This window comes from Solanum dulcamara, chromosome 5 (assembly GCF_947179165.1).
Source record: "Solanum dulcamara chromosome 5, daSolDulc1.2, whole genome shotgun sequence".
NCBI classification, from domain to species: Eukaryota; Viridiplantae; Streptophyta; class Magnoliopsida; order Solanales; family Solanaceae; genus Solanum; species Solanum dulcamara.
The window spans coordinates 73,820,638-73,840,513 of NC_077241.1; the positions used below are offsets into that span (position 1 = coordinate 73,820,638).

Genomic DNA, 19,876 nt, shown 5'->3' on the forward strand with positions numbered 1-19,876 from the left:
TTTAAAACTTATATCATATTTTCAATTTCATTTCTTTTACGTAGTTTCAAAATAATTGGTGTTTCATGTAATCAAGAAAATATTAATGATTTTAAATAAAGAAAGTTTTACATAACTTAAAATTAGTAGAAAGTTGCATTTTGTTCAAGTTTATCATGGGTAAGTTGGTAGAATTTTATTTCATTCATTTTATACTCATTCAATTCAATATTAAATGAATTTGTGAGGTAATGAATATTCATTAAAAAAATATTTAAGAACATAATTTAAATTATATTTTTGATTATTACCCTTTTATTTATTTCCAAGTACTATAATTTATCTCATAAAAAAATATAAAACTTCATTAAAGGAATGAAAAAATATAGCAAAAAATTCAAACATTTATCTTAAATTTTGAACAATGTAAATGCCTAAAAAATTCACTTAATATAAACTAGAGAGAGTATTATTTTAGATCATATTGACGTGACACATTTTATTTTTAAAAAATTAATTAAATTAATAATTTATCAAATTAATATTATTAATAACAGTTTAAAATTTAAAATTTGTATACTATTATTATTTTATATTTAAAAATAATATGAAAAAATTTACGAAATAAATCTTTTTAATAAATTTTATTTAAGGACCAAATAAAATAAAACTCCACAAATATTGAAAAGGAAGAGTAAACAACCCAATTTTTGCAAAGAAAAATTGTCCGCCAATAGATTCATTTGCACAGATTCCTGAATCCCTGCAGTGGTTTACAATTTTCACTTCTCCCCCATGCCCCACTATCCCTACCCCTACCCCTACCCCCACCCCAACCCCACCAACCCCTTCTTTATAATCAACAATTTTGCACCACAATTCCTCCAAATCCCACTTCTTCCTTCTATTCTTCAAAAAAAAAATTAAAAATGGAGTCACCATCATCAAGAACAAGAAGAAGACCATGTTTCATTGAAGAAGATGATGGTCTTGTTTCATTAGCTGAAACTCAACCTGAGTTTTCAGGCAATAATAATCAAAATCATAATATTAATTTGTTTTCTAGGCCTCTTTATTATACTCTTTCAACTAGAAGAAGAAATAGCCTGAAGAATCTCTCTTCTTTTTCTTCTTCTTCTTCTTCTTTGTTGTCTCCAAGATCTGTTGTTACTGCTAGATTTGAAGAACCCCATCAATATTTCTTGGATGCTTGTTTTCTTTGTAAGAAAAGAATTGGTGATAACAGTGACATCTTCATGTACAGGTTTGTCTTTTTTTTTTTTTTTTTTACAGTTTGAGAAATGGGGTTCCGTTAAATTCTTGTTTATTTTAATTTTAGCTATAAGGATCCTATTTTTACTTTGAATGGGGTAGAAGTTTGAGCTTTACTTCTAAAGAAACAATAAAAATGAATTGCTTTTTGTGGTTCTGTTTATTCTATTACTTCAAATTCATTTTTTTCTTTTATGTTGGGTTTAAAGATCCAATTTTTATTCAAGAAATAATAATAATGGTAATAATAATAATAATAATATGAATGGTGAGTCGACGAATTGAGCCTTACTTATAGAAAAACAAAAACAAACAAAAAAAATTGTTCTTCTTAGTCTGTTCTTTTTTCCAGTTGCAAAGATGAAATCTTTGGGAAATGGGGTTCCTTTTAAATTCATGTTTTCTTTTATTTTGGGCTTAAAGATCCAATTTTTACTCTTTAAGAAATGTTATTAATATCAATGGTGACTAATATGAACTTATAGAAATCAGAGATTGCTTTTTCTGGTTCTGTTTATTCCTTTTTCAATTGCAAGATAAAATCTTTGATTTTTTTTCTTATTTTGGGAGAAAGGGGTTTGCTTTAAAATAAATTTTCTTCATATTCCAGCATACAGAGATCTAATTTTTATCAAGAAATGGTTCATTCAATGGTTACGTGACTTGATAGAAATGGGGTTTCCTTTAAATTCACTTTTTTTAGCTATAAAGATTCCATTTTTACTCAAAAAACTTTTATAGTAATATATGCTCTACTTATACTAATAATGAAGAATTGCTCTTTGTGGTTCTGTTTATTACTTTCCAATTTCAAGATGAAATCTTTGATCTTGAATAATACTTTTTCCCACAGTTGTCTTCATATTCTAGCTTTTCAAGATCCATTTTTTGATGAAAAATCTTGTAGTTAAGTTGATTGGCTATCTGAATTTTCACTTTATTGATCAGTGTTTGATTCTCCACTTGTTTTGGTGCGTTTGTTTTGATTGTGCTTGTGATTTGTGTATTGCAGAGGGGACACTCCATTCTGTAGTGAAGAGTGTAGGCAACAACAGATAGAAAAAGATGAAGCTAAAGACAGAAAAAGGAACATTTCTTCCATTAAAGCCATGAGAAAAAAGGACCAAAGACAACAACAATCAACTTCATCTAACCAAACTTCAGAGGATTACTCTTTGAGACCTGGAACTGTTGCTGCTGCTTGAGTAAAATTAAAATGAATCTACTTGAAGGAAAAAAAATAATATTCAAGAAGGTTCATCTGTCATAAATATATAAATAATATTAAGAAAAAAAGTTCATATGAGGGAGAAGGAGATGAACTTATGAAGAAGAAAGAATATACAGAAGAGTTTTTTTTTTAATTTTATTTTATTATATTAAGTCTTGTGTTATGATATGAAAATGTTTAAGAAGTGGAGGAAGCTTGTAATGCTTTGTGAAAAGTGGAAAAGATTAATGAGTTTTTTTTTTTTTTTTTTTGGGTTTTTGTCCCAAGTTTTTTGGTGCTCCTTTTTTGGGGTTCTCATGGGTTTTTTTTCCCTGTAGAATGAGAAGCAATCAATATCAAGGAAAGTTCTCCCTTTTCATTATTGTTTTGAGTTAATATGCTTTTTTTAACTTTTTTATACTTTGGGGGTTGATGTTTTCTTCTTGTTTCATTTTAGTGTTTCATTTTTAGCAAATGAAGAGTTTGTTATATTACTTTTTAGTATTTAATATCTACTCAGAAGTAAAATGGTAAATTTATTATATCAATTATTGTCCTTTTAATAGATGTAACTAAAATTTGATAAGTAAAAAAAATGGAGGGACTATATAAAATAGTTGTTAAATTAGAGTTGTTATTAAGTATTGTTAATAAGGTTAAATCATTAAAATATACTTTCCATTAACTTTCTTTGTCGAAACTGATGTTTGCATTCCTTTTTGAACTTTTGAGGACTAGCTGAATTAATTTTTTGTTCCAACACTTGCCAAAATTGTTTTTCAACTTTTTGAGGTGAAAAAAATAATACTCCCTTCGTTTTTTTATTTATCTAATTTTAATTTGATATATTTATTAAGAAAATAATAATTAATATAGTGAGTTTATCATTTTATTTTTATTAATTCATAGAATTTTAAATATATTTATTCATTATATTTTTTAAAGATATTAATTTAATATTAATAAATTGAGAATATAATAGAAAGAAAAAAATTATTTTTACAAATTTGTCAAAATTAATAAGTAAAAAGAAAAATAAAATTAGAAAATTTTTAACAAGCAATGAGGAACGAACGGAGGGAGTAATACTGAAGGATCAATTCAATTTGTTAGAGATGAATTCCACCAAACTATTAATAAAGGCGAATTCCATCGGTGGCCCTAAAGTTGGCATCAACTTTCACTTAAACATTTTAACTAGGGGTTGTTCATTTTAGACACCTAAAGTAAGGCTCTGATGTGTTATTTTGACACTTTTTTGACAATCACCAAAATGATCAATAATTAGATGACACATGACATTTTTTAATCCAAATAATAATTTTTTTAAAACCTAAAAATTAAAAACTATTAACCCCCACCTCCACACCCTATCTTCCGACACCACTCACCCATATTTTGAAACTAGATTACTACTTTATCGGCATTGTTTATTTTCTCTCTATTGCCACATAAAATGCTGGCAGGCGTTCTCAAATTAACATGTTCTATCTCATGGTCCTGCTACTAAGATTCCTCTATTTCATCACATCCTTTTTGAATTGGAAGCAGTTGGAAAGCTGTTGAATCAACAAAGTTCTGTTCTCAAATTAACATGTTCTATCTCATGGTCCTGCTACTAAGATTCCTCTATTTCATCACATCCTTTTTGAATTGGAAGCAGTTGGAAAGCTGTTGAATCAACAAAGTTCTGTTCTTGGTTTCTTCCTAACAGAAATGCAACCTCTTTGATGATCTCTAAATATTCTAATCTCAAAACAATCTCTCAAATCTTCAAGACTTATGTATTGTTGTTTGACCATTCTTGAGAAATCACAGCCAGTATCATTAATCAAAAAATATAAATTAAATTGGGCCTCTATTTTTTTCGGCAAGACTAATACAAATCTAAAATTATTTTCTTTAAAATTGTCAAAGAATTCAAACATTAAACAACCCACAACAAAATTCGAAGCCCAAGTAAAAAACAAATGAGCTATTCTCCAATTTCTCAGATTTGTAAGAACAACTTCAACAATACAAGTAGTAATCTTTGAACCCAACTCATCAAGTTTTTGATTTTTTGATGAATCAAGAGGCTTAGTGAATATGTGAACAACTCTATCAATGATTCTTGAATAGAGATTGGGGAGGGGAATTTATGGGTTTGGGCAAATGGGTGTTGAAGAAAATGGAGAAAGATTGTGTTTTATAAAAGGGTTTGTAAAAGAAGAACACGCAATGAAGAAAAAGAAGAAAAAATGATGGCAGAAATGAAAAAGAAGAACAACAACAAAAAAAAAATTTAAAAAAAATTAAAAGAAAAAAATATTTTTCACGCGCTTAAAATGGGTGTACCACACGCAATGTGCCAAGTCAGCGCAAAGTGTCAAAATAACACATCGGAACCTTACTTGAGGGGTCTAAAATGAACAAAGCCTAGTTGAGGTGTCAAGTGAAAGTTGGTGCCAACTTTAGGAGGGCGCCGATGGGTTTCGCCTATTAATAATGTTAGGTGTCTACATGAATAGATTCTTTGGGCCGTTTGCCTAGTTTTCAAATATTCTTGGCCAGTTATTCGTGAAATTTTAGTGAAGTTTCATTGTGTGTTTGATCATAAATTTTTTTAAATTTTTAGTGGAATTTTAAAAAATACTATTTCGTATTTGTAAGTTTTAAAAATTATGAAAATATTTATAAATTTGTGTTATCATTGTATAATGAACATGTTTTGTTAAAAATAAAATTTATAACATACTACCTTGGTTCAACAATACTTGTTCACTATTAATTTTGCACAATTTTAAAAAAAATATAAATAGAAGGGAATTTTATCATATCACTATTTGAATAGAATAAATACAATATTTTAAAAAATATAATAAGAAAGTGGCTACTAATTAATGATAAGAATAAATTAGAAACTAAGTTAAAATTATCTCTTGATATAATAAATTAAATAAGTATTGTTGGACATCTGTTTTTAGTATAGTGAACAAGTAAATATGAACGGAGAGAGTAATTGTTAATAATTAACAACAATAAAATAACAATCAGGCAAGACAGTATATTAATCGAATTAAAAATAAATTGCTCTTTTTTCTCAATTATTTCACTCAAACTATTCATTTTTGGAAACTAATAACAAACTATTCTTTTATAAAATCTTCTTACATTGTATGAACAATTTCTGAGAAGCTTTTATTTCTAAATTAGATGACCGAAAAAACGAAGTATTGGTAGATAAATCTTTAGTTAAAATTAATAAATTATGGATGTTTTTATAAAATACAAAAGTTTAGGATAATTTTTAAAACTTTCTAAGCTCTCAAGTTCTAATTTTTTTTAGAACTCGAGAATTTAAATTTTTTGTCAAATATATTTATTAAATAATGACAAATTATATAAATAAACAATAATTTTCAATTTTTTAAATTTTTTTCTCAAAAAAACTATTTGAGGTTAAACGCTTACTAACATTTTAAACTTGCTGCATGAGTTGTTGAGGGGCAGGAGAAACATGATATTAGTTATTTCAGGTATTAGTTTTGCTGGTTTTCAATTTGCTGTCTATCTGTAAATGAATTATTACTAAAATATTAAGAATAGAAATTTTGAAAAATTCCATTAGAAACAATAAGGTTAGTATTTACAAAATAAAAAAACTCAAAATCAATAAATAGAAAATAATCTGATAATATTTTTATAAAAGAAGAAAATTGAGTCCACTAAATAAATGATATTTTTAAAGAACATTATTCTTTCAAATACACGAGGTTAATGGAATATATCTTCTCAAAATAAAATCTTATTCACTCGTGTATCAGTATCTAAAATTACAACGCCAATGAACCCCTCAAAAATAATGGATTAAGATAATAATTGGATCAAGCCCCGCCCCGTCCCAACCCAATCTCATCACTATACCATAATTAGGTGTGACAATTGGGAGGGGTTGAGTCAAGTTTGTACGGGTCATAATGGGTTAAGATAATAATTGAGTCAAACCCCAATTCAACCCAATCCAAATTAGTTTGGGTCAAAATGGATTAGGTAATGGATTATATAATGGGTCGAGACTCAACCCAATCTAATTTTTACTAAGATTAATTATTTTATTTGTTCTTTTAAACTATTTTAGTACTTAATAAAATTGATTTTTTCCTTATTATGGTTATATATAACATATCAAATTGAACAAAAAAAGGTTTTAAAAAATATTTTAACAAGATTTTTCATGAGTCAATTCGGATTACATATCAACCAATTTTTTATAGATTGAAATGACTTGGATTGAAATAAGTTGAGTTAATAAATAAACGAGTCAATAATCAACCTAAAGTTAAATGAATTAGGTTGAATTGTACGAATTGGATTTAATTTTGCGAGCCGAAACCACAATCAATATTAGTGCTTTTTTTATTCTTCTATCCGTCATCATCACTATGGAAATGAAAAGAAATGAAATGACAAAGGGAAGTTATTCTATTTTAATTGACAAAATGAAATTAAGAAGAAAAAAATATTTTCTATATTTTTATTAGTTAAAGTGATTTTAAAAGAAAGAAAATAATAATATGGTTCTTTAATAATATTTTTCCTAGGAGCAAGATGTGTTTAAAAAGGAAAAAAATATTTATTTGGAAAAGAATATTTTTGATTCATTTATTAATTATATAAATATTTTTGAATTAAATTATCAACGATAGGGATATTTTTGAAAAATATTAATGAAAAATGAATTTTTAAGCCAAATTATAAACGAAGGACAACTTTATTCATTTTGCATAATTTAAAGAGCATTTTTTTAATTACCTTTTTCCTTATTTTCTTTGGTGTGTTTGGCCCATGTATTTGGATGTTCCCTTATTATTTTCATTTTGTTAGGTGAATAAATGACACGGAAAATTCTCTTAACACAATTGACTGAGTCAACTTTTTACAAAAAAAAAAATCCAAATTATTTTTGAATCGTTTGATCATATTTTATTGTATATTTTAAAGAAAAATAATTTTATTTTAAAAATAAAAATGATATTAAAAATAGAAGATGTTGATCATAAATAAAAATATGAATTGTTTTTGATTTTTTTATAAATAATTTCGAGTAAAAATATAAAAACACTTTTTTTGAGCGTTTTAAATTCTTAAAAATTTTGAAATTCAATTTTAAACCCAGAAATTAGATGAATAAACGTATTTTTTGAAGTTCAAAGTGAAAAGAATTCACGGACTCTTTCGTAAAATCGATGTGTGAAGCATATTAAGTAGTAGTAATTTATCAATATGGGTTGTGGTGCAGTGCTGAACTTGAATATGAATAAAAATCTGTTGAAAGCATTACCCCAAATGAATTTTATTATTCCAATTCAAATTTAATCGATACTCTATAAATTTCAGAGGAAAAAACGAAAAAAATAAATAGTAGCAATTCCATAAGCTGGACCATAGAAGATCAGCAACTGTAAGAAAAGAATATAGGACCCCCCAAAAAGTAAGAATATAAATCGTATTTGTCATCAGGCAGGATCCACAATATAATATTGAATTCAATATTCGAGTTAATTCTAAAATGATAATAAAATCAGTCTTAGAAGATCTTATTCCAATGTTTGTTGTATTAATTTAGTATTTACTTTATACAAATTTGTGTTATTTTAGTTTAGATACATTTAAGGATCAATTTGGACATGATTTTTTTTCTAATAAAACAAAAATATTAAAAGTCTTTGGTTATACATTGCATTGAAATAAATTTGGAAATAAATTTCAAATTTTAAAAATAATTTAGACCAATTTATCGATTAATTTCTTCTCACTCATAAAATATTTATTTCTGAAAGTTAAATACAGTAAAACCTCGGTAAAGTAATATTTGATAAAGTAATAATCTCGCTAGATGAATATCTTTCTCCGGTCCCGACTTGGGCCAGTTATATTAAAATAATATTCTCGCTAAATGCATTAAATAATAATTAAAAATAAAATATTAAAGCCCCCCCAAAAATATAAAGTAATAATTACTAGAATACATCAATAATTATATATATTTAATCAGTCAATAATAGTAGACCAATAAGTATTTTTTTTAAAAATATGATTATATAGTTGATTGTTTTTTCTTCCCACCAAATCAAAATTAATCTCATCCTTAACTTTTTGAAGAGCGAACACAATTTTTGAAATATTTTGTTCGTATTGTACCAAATAGTTTGACAACATATTATACTTGGATTATGATTTTTAAACATCTAGTTTTTTTCCTTTTATAGTTAACATAAAATCTCTTCATATTCTATATACATGAATACAATTAAAAATATTAAACTTCACTAAATTCGTTTAGATTTTCTAGATTTAAATAATCAATATGCAAAAACTACACTTTTTAGTTTCCTAGATTTAAACATTTGAAATTCTTAATTCGAATATTTTTTTTCTTTCTTATGGCACATACTGCAAAATACTCTCGAAAATAATTATTTATTATTTTATGCATTTATTAATAAATTAATAATCTCGATAAATAAATATTTTTTTTGATCTCAAGCATATACATTTATAGAGGTTTTACTATACAAGTCGAAAAGACTTCAATTATCAATTATTACTTTTTTCTTTTACATTACATTTTTTTTAAATTTCCAAAGCCTACTTACTTTGTACTGTTTGGTCCAACAAAACCACAACCAGTCTCACCAATTAAAAAAGTGGACCACAAATTCAATAAAGAAAAAGTGTTTGGGGCTGAATTCAATTTATGAGGACTTTTGGGAGTGAACTTGCACTGCTATGATAATAATAATGACCTATGGCCTATGGACCAGTAACACTGAGTCATTTCAAATTATATAAATTTTATATAATAATTATTGTATAATTTTTAAGTATTTAAATTAAAATTTTAAAAATTAGTTAAATTGACTATTTAAAAATAAAAAATTGTAACATAAAACATTTTTTGGGTTGAATTTTCAGATATTTGAAAGTTAACCTCACTTAGCTATTTAGGCATGCTCTTATTGTGTGTCACTTTCCATTTCAGAAAGTTTTTGATTTGTCACTGTTATGAGCTGTTTGTCATATATTTTCCCAGTTAGCTCAAGTTGTATTATTGTTGATATTGACGCCATCTTTTGGATCTTTTTCCTTTTACCAACTCAATAATTTTCATTACCTTTCTAATAATATGGACAAGTGAATTTATAATTTTAAATTTATGAATTATAAAAAAATAATAATTTATATATAGAAAATAAATTTTTAATATAAATCCATAGTCTAAATAATTAAATACTAAATTTTCTGATACGTGAAAGTAGAATTGTAGCTCTGCCTATACTGATCACCCAATCAGACATTAGAAGGACCCTATGAATAGAAAAGTTTCAGATATTTTTAGTTTCTTTTATAAAGCACTTGTAACTCATTTTTCTTCCATTTTTTTTTAGAAGTTGAGCTATTACACTTGTCCACTTGTATATACTTTTGCTTTAAAATTGGTCTAAATCACTCCAAATTTAATATTCAACATTTTAATATTAATTTCCAATAGTTAGATTTAACCAAAATCTTCAAATATAAGTAGGCCACTTTGCAATCAAAGCTCAACAAAAATCAACAATGATTTTCTTCAAGTCTTTTCAACCAAATCAATCACAAATAAGTAATGGTTATTCTATTTATTTTTTTACATGAGGGCCAAGATGAGTAAGAGTTCTAGCAGATAATTCATATTTACATTTTTCTTTTTTTTAAAAAAACATATAAGAAGAAGAAGAAATATTACACATCAATCTTTAAGAAGTACATTGGGTGAAAAATCCAGATGGCATGGGCTGATATGGACTTTCGTTATACAAACACCAAAAATGTAGTTGGACACATTACCCTCAAAGAAGACCCGAAGAGTGACAATTTTAGGGCCTAATAATTACGGGTCTTCACTTTAGTTTTCGAAATTATCTTTCGTATTATATTTACTTTGTCAGATACATGTACTTGATGCATTCATATACATGTAACTCGAACACATGCGAATTAAATTAGATATAATTTATTTCAGATACACTTATCCAAGCGTAATTCGCATGTATCTGAGATCTTGAGCAATCAAAGCTACACCCTCTTCCAGTGCTGACTATGAACAGTTGACAACTAATGATTTCTACTTTAATTCATGTATTTGACTTGAAATCTGAATGAGTGGTATATCTGACTTGAAATCTGATACGGAATTATTAATTAGTGAGACAATATATAATTATTTCAAACTATAGAGAGAATTAATATTTATGATTGGAATGTTTGTATAATTAGGTAGTTTTTTTAAAAAATTGTACTCATATACATGGGACTAGTTCTAAGTTGAACGATCTACAATATATATAATTATAGATATATACATATTGGATCTCGTTCACAGTTGAACGACTTACCAAAAAATAAAAAAAATGAACTGCACACTAAATAGTCTGCTGGGATGGGCTGTTAAAGATGGTGCAAATCGTAAGCATACAGACGATATGTCCATTTTTGTTTGTTTCAAAATTTCGTGACCTATTTAAAGAATTTACTTCAATTTGTCGCCCATTACTTTAGAGCTCTTACAAGAGCAATCATTCACCATTTTCAACCTTTGTGAGCATCACTATATAAAGAGTTGATTTCTTCGTGCACTTAGATAAATTCGATAGTTTATTCTTCTTCTCCATGGCTTTTTAAAATCACGTTATAGTTAACTTTCATGAATCATGATATTAGTAGTCACATTCCTAAAAACGTCTATTTTAATATGATTTTAGAAGAACCACATCTTCTTTAAATTATGGTAAAATCACATTTCTTACTTCACTTACTTGTCTTAAAATTTTTTATCTTCAACAATGTTAATCTCGATTTCAAAGGGCTAAGATCTAACTTTTAGAGCCAGTTTGGATGGGCTTTAAGTTGGTCAAAACCAACTTAAAACTCCTTTTTTGCTCTTGAACATGTTTATCTAATGCTAACCTTAAGTCATAAAGTTCTTAAAGTCAGTCAAAATTGAAAAGTTAGGATTTCTGACTTTTTTTTTTTAAGTGATTAAGTCATTTTGTTTGACCATGAAAATTATTTTTATATCCCTTATATTTTAATTAAATTTCCAAACTACCCTTTTTATTCTTTTAACCCTAAAATTCAAACACTTATTTTCAACATAAGCACTTTTATCCAAACACTCAACTGCTTATTTATAAAAATAACTTTCAGCACTTCAAAGTTCTAAAAACACTTCATACATAAAAATTATTTTTTTTAAGCCCATCCAAACGGACTCTTTAGTTTGGTCAAATGACCAAATTGAAATTTTAATGCCAACACGTGAGTACCACGTGATTAGCCCTTGCTTGATATTTATTAGCTTTAAAAGAAATTACTCGTCAAGATATTAGTTGCCCCACGTGTAGATATTTTAATAAATACTAGTGTATTAGTAATAATAAATAAAAAGAAAACTCTCAAAAACCTCCTTATCGTCACTTTGCATTAGCTTAGAAGAACTGAAAAATAATAAATTAATAGAAAAAAAGGAAAAAATACGTGCGAGACTCTTCCAGGTTCCATTTCGACCTTTCTTTGTTCTTCTTCGCTATGAGGAAACTTGCGGAATACTTCAATCGCTTCGTTTGCTGTACATATAGTAACTTGTAGAGATTCAGAATCACAGTGTTAGATATTTGAAGGAAGAGGTGATCAGTAGAAAGTCGGAAAGATGTTGGAAGATCAGGTAGCGTATTTGTTGCAGAGGTATTTGGGGAACTATGTTATTGGACTCAATAAAGAAGCACTCAAGATCAGTGTTTGGCAAGGTTTGTTATTGAATTTCTCAATTGAATTTGCAGATGTTATGAAATGATGATTTTGATGAGCTTTTATGTTAATTCTATTGCTAATTGTGTGATGAATTTGTGAAATGTGTGTTTTTAAATGGTATAATTTGGATTTGTACTTTTTACTGTTCTGCATTCACATCATAGGGTTATTGAATGTTATTAAAATTGAGCGTTTTTGCCTGGTGGAATTTGGAACTTTAGGCGATTAATCCATGGAGAGTGTTGAATACTGTTCTTTATAGTGGTTTCATTAGGAACGCTGTACCACTATGGTTTCGAAGATCATTTTATGGAAGATCTTAGGCCTGGAAGGTTCAGGACTGTTGGCAAGTGAGTGAAGTGAAGTTTTTTTTTTGAAATAGAACAGGCTAGAGTAGGCATCTGGATTAGTTCACTATATGGAAGTGGATAATGAAACAGTCATGTTGCCAAGTGGTAGGTTTATCTTTTCCACAAGAGGTGTATAGTTCATCTGGACTAGTTTTTCCTCTATTAAGTTAATGGTTTATCACGCAAACCTAACCAAGGGGATTTGAATTTGCCTAGAATCAAGATAACATGATTTAAGAAAGAGGAACCTGCAAAAATCCCCAATGAAACCCCATAAAAAAGTAATAGACGCTTCTAGTTCATCCAACATACAGTTTATGTGGTAGTAAGGGTAATAATAAAGTCATTATATGATGACAAATCTGACCTTTAGATCCGCATTGGAGTCAGATACCTGCACCGTGTTCGAGCAACTGGGGTGTCAACAAGGACCAAGATACATATCAAGCATCTCTATGTACTTGATATCATTGTTTTAGGCACTGTCCGGTGTCACAAGTAAACTGGGAAGGCTCCAAAGGAATTCGACAAGTGGGGCTAGGAAACTCTAGTTAATCAACTGGGAGGATGTTACATCTCTAAATAGACGAGGGATCTTCGGGTGAAAGGTCTTTGATTTTTCAACAAGGCCCTATTAGGAAAATGGTTATAGAGATTTTGGATTAGCAGACACTCAATGGAGGGAGGTGGAACTTCCTATGGGATTCAGCAATATGGGGTTAAGAAACTTCATTTAATCAGCTGGCATGGCATTAGAAATTGGAGGTCTTGGGGTGCAAGGTCTCTGAGTATTCAACAAGATCCTACTAGGCTAATGGTTATGGAGATTTGGAATGGACAAGCGTACTCTTTGGTGGAAGATGATAGTGGAGAAGTATGGAATTGTGGAAGGGGAATGGAGGTATATAGACATCATACTTGCATTTGTATGCACACATTGAAAGAGTATGATGAAAGAATAGAAATTATTGGCGGCATAATATTCAGGTAGGGGGATGGAAGCAGAATCAACTTTTAGAGTGATTGGTGTGGAGAAGAGACACTGAGATTCACATTCCCAAACATTTACGGTATCTCAAGTTGAACAGTGATTACAGTATGACAAAATCGAAAGAAACAGGAGGGGGAAGTATTGGGACGTAAAATCAAGGTAAGGATTAGCGGAGCTAATCCAATAAGTTGCTTAAGATTATGTGAAGACAAATCAAATGACAGTTGGCACTAAAGAGGACAAGAATCCCATGACAGGGAATAAAACAAACATTAAATTTCATATTTGCCCAGCACGTTAGCATATTGTTATGTCATATGAATGATTTATCAAGTCCCAAAGAAGCTGCATGTCCAATGAAAGCGCACCACAAGATCCATGCCCAAAGGGCCACTTCAGCTCCTTCTTTCTGTCGAGATAAACGATATCAAGTCAGATTTTTTTTTTTGGGGATAAGTGAAATCTACACATTGTTTATGTACAAGTATGAGATGATTTGTAAACAGTACCTTGGTGTTGTTCAATTTCTTTTTGTATAACAACAAATCAAATCACATATTTTTGGGTCGAGCAAATACAGTGGTGCACTTGAACATCCATCCATCCATGGATGTGTTCAGTTCTTACGTCTTCTCCACAGTTTTTTTGGGGATGTGGCATTGTTTGTAAAACAGTTCTTAAGTGTTCTCTGTGACCATTTTCGTGGCAGTTAAACATATACTTTTCTGGATTAAAAATTTTCTTGGTTACTAACACATTGTGGTATATGTGACAGGTGATGTAGAACTAGTAAATATGCAATTGAAACCAGAGGCTCTCAATGCATTGAAGTTACCTGTAAAAGTCAAGGCAGGATTTCTTGGATCTGTGAGACTCAAGGTTCTACCCCTAAGATCCAACTGCTAAATGAATTGTTTTGATATTTTGAGTACCTGATAGTGAACTGAGTTTTTTGGTGGTTCTTGGCTGTGGATGTTTTTGCTTATGATTAATATTTTGAACTTGAGGGCGTATTCATAATATTTTGAATCGTTTTCGGTTGTAATTTTTATCCCACTGTTGTGTGATCTTGGAAAGCAAGTGCCCACATCACAGTAATTAATATAATGATCAGTCAGTACCATTTCTACAAGGAGGATTGATTGATTACTAGCTACTGAAATTATCTCAACCCTTTGTCTTAAAATGAAATTTGAGCTGAATAAATTAATGACACATCAAGAAAGCAAGCTAAAATCTGAATTAAATCACCTTTTGAAGGAACTTGGATCGTATCATTGCATGGTAATTTCGTTTTAACCTTTATTACCTGTTTGCTTAATTTTAATGGTTTTATTTGGTTGCTCTAAAGTGCATTATTATCCAAATTCATACTATAACATATATCCCTATGAATATTGTTGTAACTTTAGGAATTAACCCTAATATGAGCACTCGTGGTTTTTTAAGTATATTTCCTATTTTACAAGCAATCAATTCAAGTGTTAATTGTCTACATAAGAACTTTTTGTTTAATACTTTTTACCAACTCTTGTGTATGAAAGTGGAAAAAATGGGACAAAAGAAACAAAAACTGAAAAACCATCTTCATTGGGCTCACATCAAGGTGAAGGGAGATGAGGAAAGAGTTCCGAGAGTGATAGAAGTTAACAGTGAAGGTCTTGTCTACCAAATCCCAATATGGTGCGGGACGCCGGTGACGGTAAAGAAAGAAGAGAAGAAAAGGACAAAGGGTCATTATCAACAACTTTGGGCCAAATTAAAAGAACAGAACAATTGGGCCTACTGGACCCAATTGTTTTTTTCCAATCTAAAGCCCCAATTCCAGAAGCCCAGCTGGTGCACATAATAAACATCGAGATATTGGCTAACACACAAGATTCGACCTCTAACAACGATGAAGAACTGGGGAATCTAGTGGGAGAAGGAGAAAGTTGGGCAATTGAATGCATACAAACGAAGACAATTGCTCCATTAGAAGTTGAATTACAAGCCAATCAGGGAGAAGAAAGAGAGAGACCGATGGTAAAAAATGAAGGGGAAGCAGACATAATAGCAGAGGAAGCAATACCTCTGAAAATTCAACTGCCAACTGAAGAGCCACAATGTCTCAGCCCCTCGGAATGGATACAACAACATATTATGAGGTTGAGCACTGAATTTGGAGTAGACTTCAGAGGATGTGAAGAAGCAGCAAAAGATTTATTCCTTAAGGTAGACAGCAACAAGAAGGAAAGTGTAGAGAAAAAAGGGGAATCATCAGTTAGTAAAAAAAGGGGGGTGTATGAGTTGAAGAGGCTACAGATAGATTCTAATTTCATAAGTAATGGCAGTAGAAATAGGGGGGATATCTAGCCATCAAGAATCAATGAAGCTGAACATAGTATCATGGAATGTTAGGAGGTTAAACTGTGCAAAAAAAAAAGTATGATAAAAAAATTGTTGCAATCCTGGAAGGTTGATGCAGTGTGTCTGCAGGAAACTAAGGTAGAAGGGGACATTGGAAAATGATAAATGAAGTGTGGGGAAATAGATGGTCGAACTACGTTCAACGAGAGGCTAGTGGTACTAGAGGAGGTGTAGTGATCATTTGGGACACAAGGGAATGGGAAGGAGTGATCAGCAGTCTGGGCATGTACTCTCTTACTTGTTGTTTTACTGGTAAGAACCAAGATTTTCAATGACACTCGACAGGAGTATATGCTCCAAATGATAGGCAGGAAAGGGAGGAGACATGGTGGGAGATTGGAGCAGCTAGAAGCTTAAGCTCAGGCCCTTGGGTGCTTTGTGGAGACTTGAACACAACAAGGCATCCCTCTGAAAAGGACTGTAATAGAATTAATAAAGCTATGACAGATTTTTCTGAGTTTATTGAAGATATGAAACTAATTGATCCAGAATTAGTGGGGGGCAAGTACACTTGGAGAAAGGGAGATAGATCCCTTGTCACCTTTCTTGTTTATCCTGGCAATGGAGTGTATGAGCAGCTTACTACACACAGGTAAGCTGAAGGGATGGATCAGAGGCTTCCAAACTGGGGATGTAAACAGCTTGGAGATTACTCATTTTGCAATATGCAGACGACACCTTAATTTTTTGTGATGCAGTGGAAGAACATATTTTGATTCTAAGGGCTATCTTTATTATCTTTGAAGCAGTGTCAGGGTTGCATATCAATTGGAACAAAAACTTCATTTATCCCATAAATGAAGTTTTGGAACTGGAAAGTTTGGCTACAAAGCTAGGAGGGATGGTGGGGAATCTCCCAACTACATACCTAGGCATGCCTCTGGGGGCAAAAAGCAATTCCAAGGGGATATGGAATGGTGTATTAGAGAAATGTGAAAAGGATTTGACAAATTGGAAGAGTCAATATCTTTCTAGAGGAAGACTCATCTTGGCAAACGGTGTATTAGATGCACTACCTGCATACATGATGTCTATCTTCCCAGTGCCAGCAAATGTGATAGACGGCATTGACAAAATCAGAAGAGATTTCTTTTGGCAGGGCATTGAAGACATGAACAAATTTCACCTAGTTAAATGGGAGGAATTGACAATGAGAAAGAAAGCAGGAGGGGTTGGTATGAGAAATATGAAAGCACAAACTCAGAGCCTAATGATGAAATGGCTGTGTAAATTTGGAACAAATGATAACATGTTATTGAAGGAAGTCATCACTGCCAAATATGGGATGGAAGACAATTGGACAACAAACATGGTCTCCATACCACACAGTTGTATAGTTTGGAGGGCTATAAGAAATCTATGGCCTTTATTGAAGAGAAGAATCAGCTATAAAGTTGGAAATGGCCAAAAGATTTCCTTTTGGAATGATAACTGGATAGGGGATGCACCATTGCAACATCAATTTTCAGATCTCCACAGTCTCTGTATCTCTCAACAGGCCACAACTGCAGAGATGTGGAATGGACAAGGATGGAGCATAAATTTCAGGAGAAATCTGAATGATTGGGAAGTGGACAGAGTAACAATTTTTTACACCATAACGGCCAATTTCAACAATCTATCTGATGAAAGGGATACCATGGTATGGAAAAAAGAAAGGAAAGGTAATTTCACTGTCAACTCAGCTTACAGAGAACTGAATACATCAAATCATAGGGAGGAAAAATGGCCATGGAAGATGATATGGAAGACCAAGATTCCATACAAAGTGAACTGCTTCATAACTGGCTAAGGAATCAGTACTGACACATGACAATCTGAACAAAAGGAATTTTCAACTGTGTTCAAGATGTTTCTTATGTGGGGAAAAAGTGGAGACAATTAGCCATCTTTCTTGCATTGCACATGGATAGAATAACTTTGGAGGATGTTCATCAGCTCGAGGAAGATAAATTGGGTAAAGATAGGAAACATCAGAGGAGTCCTTAACAACTGGAATAGTGATGGGAATGCAGCAACAAAGGAGGAGAGATGGAAGATTGTCCCAGCATGCATATGGTGGACAGTATGGAAAGAGAGAAACCAGAGGTGCTTTGAAGACAAGCAGAATAGAGTTCAGAGTTTCAAGATGAATTGTCTAGCATTGTATTATTTTTGGTGTAAACAGAATATTTTAGTCTAAGCAGAAGATATTTTGGATGTTTTAGATTATTTGTAAGAAATAGAGGTGATAGGGGGCAATATGGTTAGGTTGTAATACTTTTTGAGGGGAACTACATATTTTGGATGTAGTATGCCTGTGAATATAGAGAATATTGTTACTATCCTAAAAAAAAAGAAATAAAAACTGAAATCATAAAGGAGAAGTAATCTGTAAAGGAAAAAATAAAAAGAACCCAAAGGAAAATGAATTGTCAGGTCAAGGAGTTATATCATCTTAAACTTTTTCTCAACGAAGCTGTGGATCTATTTAACTTTTATGCATCAAAGAGAGACTCCTAAAGGAAATACATGTATGAGAATATATCTGTATATAGATATATCTATCTATCTATCTATCTATATATATAGATATATACACACACTATATCATTGCACGTAAAGCGCCAACAAACTTGCTGCTTCTCTTTGCTTTGACCACCCTGGGTGTTTGTTGTAGTTACAGTGTGTCCACCTGCGAGGGATTCTTATTATCTCTAAACATTTCATTCCTTTTCCCTTGTCTTATGATTTCTCATCATTTTCCATTTGACATTGGGACAGTTGGTATCCCCTTTATGGGCCACTTGTTAATTAAGGAATTTATTGTCATTTACATGTCAGTAATTAGTCCATAATTACAGGTACCATGGAGCAGGCTTGGCCAAGATCCAGTTCTAGTTCACCTTGATCGTATTTTTTTATTAGCGGAGCCAGCAACCCAAGTCGAAGGATCTACCGAAGATGCAGTCCAAGAAGCTAAGAAGAGTAGAATACGAGTAAGGTTTTGAGTCTCAAGTAAATTACTTTGCATGTCGACAGGAAATGTTTGTTGATACTACCTCTTTTCCTTGCAACTAGGAAATGGAAACAAAGCTTCTGGAGAGTAAACGAATGCTACAGACAGAAATGGTATATTTCTTTGTCTTTTGTCAAATGCATAAAACCTTTGACGTATGTGTGTCAACTTGAATGCTAAAAATGATGGGTTCATTGGTTGCATCTGTCAGCGGTAGACTGTTAAATCTGATACCAGCTTACTAATTTTATTGGTGAACACTGGCTCTTGCTTTCGGATGTGAACTTATGGGTCTAATGAAATAGAGATTTGTTTATTTCTTGCTCTTGATGAAAGTGAAAAGTGAGAGAGACTGATAAGATGCTGTTGATTAGCTTCAGTAACTGCAGCGTAATCTAGTTGTTTTTAGCATTGTCTGTGCATCTAGATAATGAAATGGATAAGAGGCATTATAGTTTCTGTTGAGATATAATATCATTAAATAAACTAGTGTGTTCTTTCTCTAACAATTTAATTTTTTAGATGAGATGGTGACACACTTCAACATGGTGTCAGAGTAGCCAGAGGTCCCGGGTTTTCCACCCATTATGAAAAAGAAGTTCTACGTGCATGCTCATGAAAAAGAATCAGGGCCACACGTGAGGGACATGTTTAGATATAGCATAATTAAGTAAATAAATGTATGTTCTCTCTAACAACTTAAGTTTTTGGATGAGATGGTCACACACTTAAATAATTTCTTAAGAATGTGAGTTGGTTTCAGTATTATCCATGCTTAGACTAGAAGTAATTAAGAAGTGGCACTACAGTTTCTTTAGAAAGTATAATTCAAGGAT

General features: G+C 30.9%; 2 protein-coding genes across 2 annotated transcripts in view; both read left to right on the top strand.

Moving 5' to 3' along the window:
- Positions 1-874: 874 nt before the first annotated feature.
- LOC129889754 (FCS-Like Zinc finger 1) lies at positions 875-2,843 on the top strand. The gene is made up of 2 exons (XM_055965178.1): positions 875-1,243; positions 2,264-2,843. Exons 1-2 carry the CDS (start codon positions 909-911, stop codon positions 2,454-2,456), a joined length of 528 nt encoding a protein of 175 aa, XP_055821153.1. The 5' UTR covers positions 875-908; the 3' UTR covers positions 2,457-2,843.
- Positions 2,844-11,977: 9,134 nt separating this feature from the next.
- The window catches only part of LOC129889756 (uncharacterized), a 59,387-nt gene continuing 51,488 nt past the window's right edge, over positions 11,978-19,876 (top strand). Inside the window, exons 1-4 of the mRNA XM_055965181.1 lie at positions 11,978-12,288; positions 14,409-14,512; positions 18,886-19,020; positions 19,103-19,153. Of these exons, the coding sequence (XP_055821156.1) occupies positions 12,192-12,288; positions 14,409-14,512; positions 18,886-19,020; positions 19,103-19,153 (387 nt within the window). The 5' untranslated portion in view covers positions 11,978-12,191. The remainder of the gene's footprint in view (positions 12,289-14,408; positions 14,513-18,885; positions 19,021-19,102; positions 19,154-19,876) is intronic.